This window comes from Condylura cristata, unplaced genomic scaffold (genome assembly GCF_000260355.1).
Source record: "Condylura cristata isolate star-nosed mole 26May11 unplaced genomic scaffold, ConCri1.0 scaffold00022, whole genome shotgun sequence".
Classification (NCBI taxonomy): domain Eukaryota; kingdom Metazoa; phylum Chordata; class Mammalia; order Eulipotyphla; family Talpidae; genus Condylura; species Condylura cristata.
Genome location: NW_004567123.1, coordinates 25500212 through 25507387, shown reverse-complemented (window position 1 = coordinate 25507387; position 7176 = coordinate 25500212). Strand labels below are relative to the sequence as shown.

At 37.6% G+C, this 7176-nt stretch overlaps 1 protein-coding gene across 1 annotated transcript in view; it reads right to left on the bottom strand.

Annotated features, from left to right (window-relative positions):
* The window catches only part of TOP1 (topoisomerase (DNA) I), a 76448-nt gene that overhangs the window by 47640 nt on the left and 21632 nt on the right, over positions 1 to 7176 (bottom strand). The window contains exon 3 of the mRNA XM_004687385.2: positions 2484 to 2586. Coding sequence (XP_004687442.1) covers positions 2484 to 2586 — 103 coding nt within the window. The remainder of the gene's footprint in view (positions 1 to 2483; positions 2587 to 7176) is intronic.

The following is a 7176-nucleotide window of genomic DNA, read 5'->3' as shown; positions in this document are numbered from 1 at the left end:
TATGGTGGTGGCACAGGGGTGATTTGGTGATGGGAAACCCGTGGGGATTACAATTGAGATGAAAAAAAAATGTGCAAAATGATGTAAAAATAAACTTTTTAATAAAAAAAAAAAAAGCAGATTCAAAGTTACACTGCAAGTCCTTTTGTGCCTCTTTACCTAGTATTTCCTCCCACCACAATGATAAATTATGACTGATTAACCTATGCCAAAGAAGAGTTAGGTCTAAGGTATTAACCTCTATCTTCTTAAGAGAGTAAAGTCTTCCTGAACACACATTTCTAGTAACATATTGATCTCTAAGCATTTCCCTCAGATGATTACTTTCTCATTAGTCAAAGATTACCTCACATTTTTGGCACATCATAAACATGGAAGCACATCACATTAATTAGCACATCATCAACAAGGGAGTAGAATAAGTACTTGGTACACACGATCCAACAACACTACTCATAAATATATATCCAAAAGAATCAAAAGCAGAGATTCAAACAGATACTTTCAGACTCACGTTCAAACAGCATTGTGAATCACAATAGTCAAAAGGTGGGAATATCCCATGTGTCCATCAACAGACGAGTGTTTTTCTTTTTAAAGATCTTTTTATTTATGCATACAGAACTGGGGTGCAGGCCAGAGGTACAGAGGGGTACAAGGATTCACCAGAAACAGAGTGGGGAGCAAAAGAGATCAATGAAATACACTGAATGAAGAGGAGCAGCAGGCGGATCAGGAGAAGTTTGCCGCACCATGTGGGTCACCTCCAGGGTTGGGGATTGAACTCGCACTGAAGGAGCTAAAGCTCACTTGTAGTACAATACTTTAAGCTGCTGCACTACCGGGGAGGGCAGTGTTTTTCTTTTTTTCATGAAGTAAAGACATAGCTATAAAAAGGAATGAACAATCCATACAACAATACGGATGAACTTCAGACACATCATGTTAAGGGAAGTAGCCAGGCAGAAAAAGACATTTTATCATTCCATTTATATGAGGTACCTAAAATTGACAAAAATCATAGAAAGCAGAATAGGAATTGTCAAACAATGAGAAGGGAAGAATGAGAAAAATATTATTTGGTGGATTCAAAACTTATGTAGCATAAAAACATTTTGGGGGTGGATACCAGTGATTGCTGTGTAATATTGTAAATGTATATAATGCCATCTAACATGCTAAACTTTATTATATATATCTTATCACAAAACACTTGTTTAAAAAATGGTGATATGGTGGGCCCTCCCTGGTGGCGCAGCGGGTTAAAGCACAGCACTGAGAATCTGAAGCCACTTCCGCATGAGTTCGATTCCCGCCTGCCGCCTGCCCCGGAGGAGACCACATGTCGAGCCAGACCTCTCCTGACCCGCCCGCTGCTCCCCTCAGCAGTGTACTTCGTCGATCTGCCTGTTCTGCTCCCCACTCTGTCTCTGGTGAAGCCTCTCACCGCCCCTGAGCCTCTGGCCTGTACCCCAGTTCTGTATGAATAAATAAATAAATCTTAAAAAAAAAAAAAAATGGTGATATGGTGATAAGAAGCCCGCAGGGATTACAAGTGAGATGGAACAAAGGTACAAAATGATGTAAAAATAAACTATTACATTATTTTTTAAAAAGTGCAAAACAAAAAATGGTATAGCCAAGCGTAACTACCATTTAAAAGATGGATAATGTATGGAGAGAGAGAGGATGGTAGTTGGCAAACCTATGGTCATCTACTCATTAATCCAATAAATAACAAGAGCCAGTCTCTGTCTGGTACTACACTAAGTCTGAAGATGTAAAATGAATACGACAAACCCCAAGTCTGCTCCCAGGGACCTTTAAAAGCCTAGTAAGAGCATACAGAAAGAAGATAATTACAATACAGTAACAAGGTGGCATAGCTCTTTTTCAAAAACTGGCTCTATCCCAAATATATCCTAAGTCTTTGGGCTTAACCACCTGCCTTCTACACCACAACAATGGGAGCAGAATGAACAATAACTTAGGCTGGATCCCAGAGGGTGGCAATACTGAGTTTCATTTGTTAGTGATCACTGGCTTTTATAGAGCTGAACCCCTGACAATCCAATGAAAGCTAGACATGTTCTCCCCAGAAAAGCCTTATATACCTAACTTTTTGCATATAATTTTAGGGATTCAGAGATAATGGTATTGGACAATAAATAATTTTTATTTGTATCCATTAAAGTACAAGAAAAGTCAAGGCTCTTTTTTCCTTTTTTTGTCAGGGCAATGCCATCATGTGTTACAATAAATAATGAAAAGAAAATTCACCATACTTACTTTGTCCATCTGTTCTGAACAATGTCATCCCTAATAAGGTCTCAAGGCCATCTACTTACAACTCTAGAATCAATTAAGGTCTTACTTTGCTTTACATGCTATGGCGCAAGGTAATGTTTATTCCAAGTGAGCCAAGCCAGTTAACTCACTGCTGAATGTGGTGGAGGCAAGGGGACTTCTGATCCCACTCTTACCTATTGCTATGCTTGGATTTTTCTCGGTCCTTCTCCTTGTCCTTCTTGTGCTCTTTGTGCCGGTGTTCTCGATCTTTATGTTTATCTTTGTGTTTATGAGAATCTGCAACAGTAAGAGAGGAGCCAGTTAAGAAGAGTCAGAAGATGGTCAAGAAGCACAATAACAGAATTCAAATGGCAGGTAGCCATAACAGCACATTCCAGTGGAAGAACAGATTTCACAAAACAGCCCAGATAAGATATCACACACTACTTTATGTCAAACACGCTCTGGGGGAGAATCCAATCTATATAATCTGTTGAAAATCTAAACCTCAAAAGATCTATTTCTAAATCAACTCTAATGAAGTGTAATTTCTACACAGTAAAATACACTCATTTCAAAGATACAGTAAGTCTAAAAAAAGTGCACATAACCCAAGGCCACAATCAAGATTTAAAACAATTTTATAACCCCAGAAAGTTTTTCGTGTTCATTCTCAGTCAACCCCCACCTTCCCCTATACTGTTTGGATTCCTAGAATTTCATATGAAATCATATAGGATTTACTTTTTGTCTGACTTCTTTCACATAGTATTTCACAAACTCTTTGACACTGCCAACACTACCAGTTGGCTGGATTTTATTGGTGGAGGTATTCCCTTCTATGAATATACTATCATTAATTTACCTATTACCTGCTGATGGATACTGGAGTTGTTTCCACCTCGTAACCGAATATCCATGGACATTATGCACAAATTTGTCATTAACAAGTCTTCCTGAAGACATGTTTTTATTTCTCTTGGGTATATACTCTTACTAGTGAAATTACTTGATCATGTGGTAATTTTTTAAATTTTAAAGTAAACCACCAAACTGTATTACAAGGTGGTTATACTAATATACATTCCCACCAACAACTGTATTATATAGAGTTCCATTTGCTATAAACTCTCACTATGTAATGTCTATCATTATCAATCTTTAATTTTAGCCATCCTAGAAGGAATATTGTTGATACTTCATTTTCTTGGTGATTAAATGATAAACATCCTTTTATCACATGGACACCCTCTTCTCTGGTGAAAGCGCATCTCTTCGAACTTAACCATTTTAAAAATAAATTACAAGAGTTCCTTGTACCTTCTGGGTCATAACTATCTTTTTTTATCCAGATGTATAGTGAATATTTCCTGCCAGTTGGTAGTTTGTCTTTTTATAATTTCTAATAATAGCTTTCAAAGATATCATTAAAATAATAGACTAAGCAGATTATTAATTTTTCTTTTTTTTATGGAGTTACCTTTTGTACCTTAAGAAATCTGCCTAAAAAAAAAGAAAGAAAGAAAAGAAATCTGCCTACTCCAAAGGTCACACAGATTTCCTGTTTTACCCCTAACAGCTTTTATAGTATTAAAGGACAAGGTCTCTTTATTGTCTTTCCTTACAAAAATCACACTATCTTGACTGTTACAGCTTCACATTGAAGTGTTTGGTGTGTATTGTTTCACAGTGAGGCCTGATATCAGGTAATATACTTTAAAAGTTTGTTCTTTTTCAAATTTATTTTGGTTCTTCTATGTGAGAAAAGTACATCAAATACTATGTTTTTTTCATCCATAAACATGATATCTAGCTTTACTTAAGTTAACGACTCAAATTTTGTGTATCAGAATGAACCAAGGGGTCTATTTAAAAAAAAAAAAAGATTTATTTATGCATGCAAGAACTGAGGTACAGGTCAGAGGTGAGGGGCGGGTGTCACCAGAGACAGGGTGGGGCGCTGAATAGACAGATTCTGAAATACACTCCTGAGAGGTGCAGTAGGCGGGTCAGGAGAGGTCTGCCACACCATGTGGATCACCTTCCTGACTGGAGATCGAACTCGTGCTGCAGTGGTTTTGGAGCACATCATAGTGCTGTGCTTTAACCTGCTGCGCCACTAGGGAGAGCCCCAATGGGTCTACTTAAAATGGAGCACACTGGTGCCAGGTCATCCCAATGATGATGTGAAATCAACTGGAATTATTTGTAACCAATTGGAATTATTTGTAACCAATTATTTGCATTGTACTACAAGTGAGCTACATCACCAAGTTCTAAACCTGAAGTTTGACAAATACCAACACACAAAAAGAAAAAGTAGCTAAGTCTCCAAAAGCACTAAATTACAAGAAATTGGAAACTAAATAGAAGAAAAATCATAGTAATTCCAGGTGGGTTTCAGATAACAAGTAACATCTTTTTGAATATACAAAACTTCAATGCTTATTTTAAAGCCAGATCCCTAACACTTGTAAAGAAAATGCAAAACAACAATGTGTGGTTATAAACTTAAGAGTTGTGGCCAAATTATCCCACTGATATAATAAAGCCAAGGTGAAAGACCTGAATCCCAAGTGCCCCTAATTTAGAAAGGTGTTTATTATACATCTATTATTCGCTCAAAATATACTAGGCTTGCTGTGTCGGATACCAAAGAAGTGTTCATAACAACTACTTCAAATAATCTGAATTTCTAAAGAGAAATGACAGAGAGGCAAAACAATGTGTCTCCTGAAAACCAAGTCTAAAAACATAAAATTACCAACTGAGAGAAACATTGTTCAGATGATCTACATCAGGTAAATTGACAAATTATGTAACTTTTAAACATCCATAGAGAAGAATTTCCAAGTTAAAGATGTTTGGCATTTGCCTTAAAACACTCTCAAGGGGGCTCTCCCTAATGGCTCATATGGGGTTAAAGCACTGCATTATGAAGCTCTCCAAAGCCACTGCAGCAGGAGTTCAATTCCCCCATGCACACCCACACACCCACCCCCTGGGAGCTGACCCACATAGCATGGGCAGACCTCTCCTGACCCACCCGCTCTTCCCCTCAGCAGTGTACTTTGTCAATCTGCTTGTTCTGCTCCCCACTCTCTGTCTCTGGTGAATCCTCTCACCCACCACACCTCTGGCCTGTAAGCATAAATAAATAAATCTTTGGAAAAAAAAAATCCTCAAGGAAAAAGGGGGGCACGGAGATAGAAAAAACAAGATTGGCAAAAAAGACTGATGACTATTGAAGCTGGGTGATAAGATACATGGGACTTCATTTTATTAGCTATCATATGAGATGTCTGAAACTTTTCATAATAGAATTTACACATCGTCTCCAAGTTTCCTACCATCTAATCATTTTTTCTTATGTTATAAGGGCACAGCAAGGACATGACTAGACTAGTTCAAGACAGCATTTATGTTAAGGAACATGAGAATAAGTTTTATAGATAAAATTAACCCAAAGGGTACAGTGTCCTACTTTTTTTTTTTTTTAATATAAACACTTATTTATGCGTACAGAACAGGGGTACAGGCCAGAGGTACAGGGGCAGTGAGAGGATTCACCAGACACAGAGTGGGGAGAACAGGCAGACTGATGAAGTACATTGCCAAGGAGAGCAGCAGGCAAGACAGGAGAGGTCTGCCATGCCATATAGGTCACCTCTGGGGCAGGGATCAAACTCACACTGAAGCAGCTGTGGCTGGCTTGCAGTGCTGTATCCTAACCTGCTGCGTCACCAGGGAGGGCCCAGAATGTCCTACTCTTAAAAGATGTCAGGAAGCTACATGAAGCAGAAAAAGAACAAAATAAAAGCTATATTCAAGAAAATTAAAGGACAGTGTTGCTGTAAAGGTAAAAACAAAACTAGGCTAGTAGTTTCTGAAGCAATCTGAAATAAGCTGACAGTAAAAGGGCTAAGAAAGAAAATAAAATGTAAAAGCATATTAAGAAAAAGTGAAACAAAATCCACTTCTAGGAATCACTGGCTATATCTAATAAAAAAAGGCAGGGAAGAGTCAAAGAGGACACAAAGGCATTGGGGTCCAGGTGACTAGAGCTAAGTCACTTGGCAGAGAAACTAGGAAGTAACTGAGGTCCTGTTATATTTAAGTTAACAGCAGGACATCTGACTAAAGATGCTGGTCAGAGGAAAAAACAATAAAGGAAGACAAGTAAAGCCAATGAGCATACTGACCTATGTTAGATTTCACCTGATGTTGAAAATATGTGTAGAAAGCATATTAATGAAACTGAAGATTACTTTTAAGGATGTATCTTTCCTCTAGCTGGAATTCATCTAAGAATACTGTATAAATGCTCTGAAAAAGGGACCTTGACACTTCAAACATCTGTTAAATGCAAAAAAGCACTGCGTTGATGTAACAAATCAGAAACAAACGATGCAAAACATTGCATATTAAATGAGAAAATCTTAATTCATTGTGAATTCAGGTCATCTCATTACCTCCAGATAACAACTGCTTCAATTCCTAACATTCAGAAACTAAATAAAGACAGGGAAGGAAAAATGAATTAAGGCAGCCTTGAGAAAACAGAAAACATGCTTTCCCCTACGACTTAAAATGGAAGTTACCCTATAATAGTAGGTAAGTAAACAAACAGGAATCAACATCTTTTGTTATTGTTAGCTATGTGTTTCTTGAGATTAACAATGATATTAAAATATGATCACATGACAGGACAGGAAAGTTATTTGTGTTTTCTCTGCTTAGCATCACCCAAGGACTTGGTATTAAAATGAGTGGAAGAATAGAAATCCTTTCACCACTGGAGTCAGTTCTATTCTTAAGCTAAATCCATTGTATATATTCTTTAAGTCCAAAGCACCCTGCTAAAGACTCATCAGACATGGACTCTGT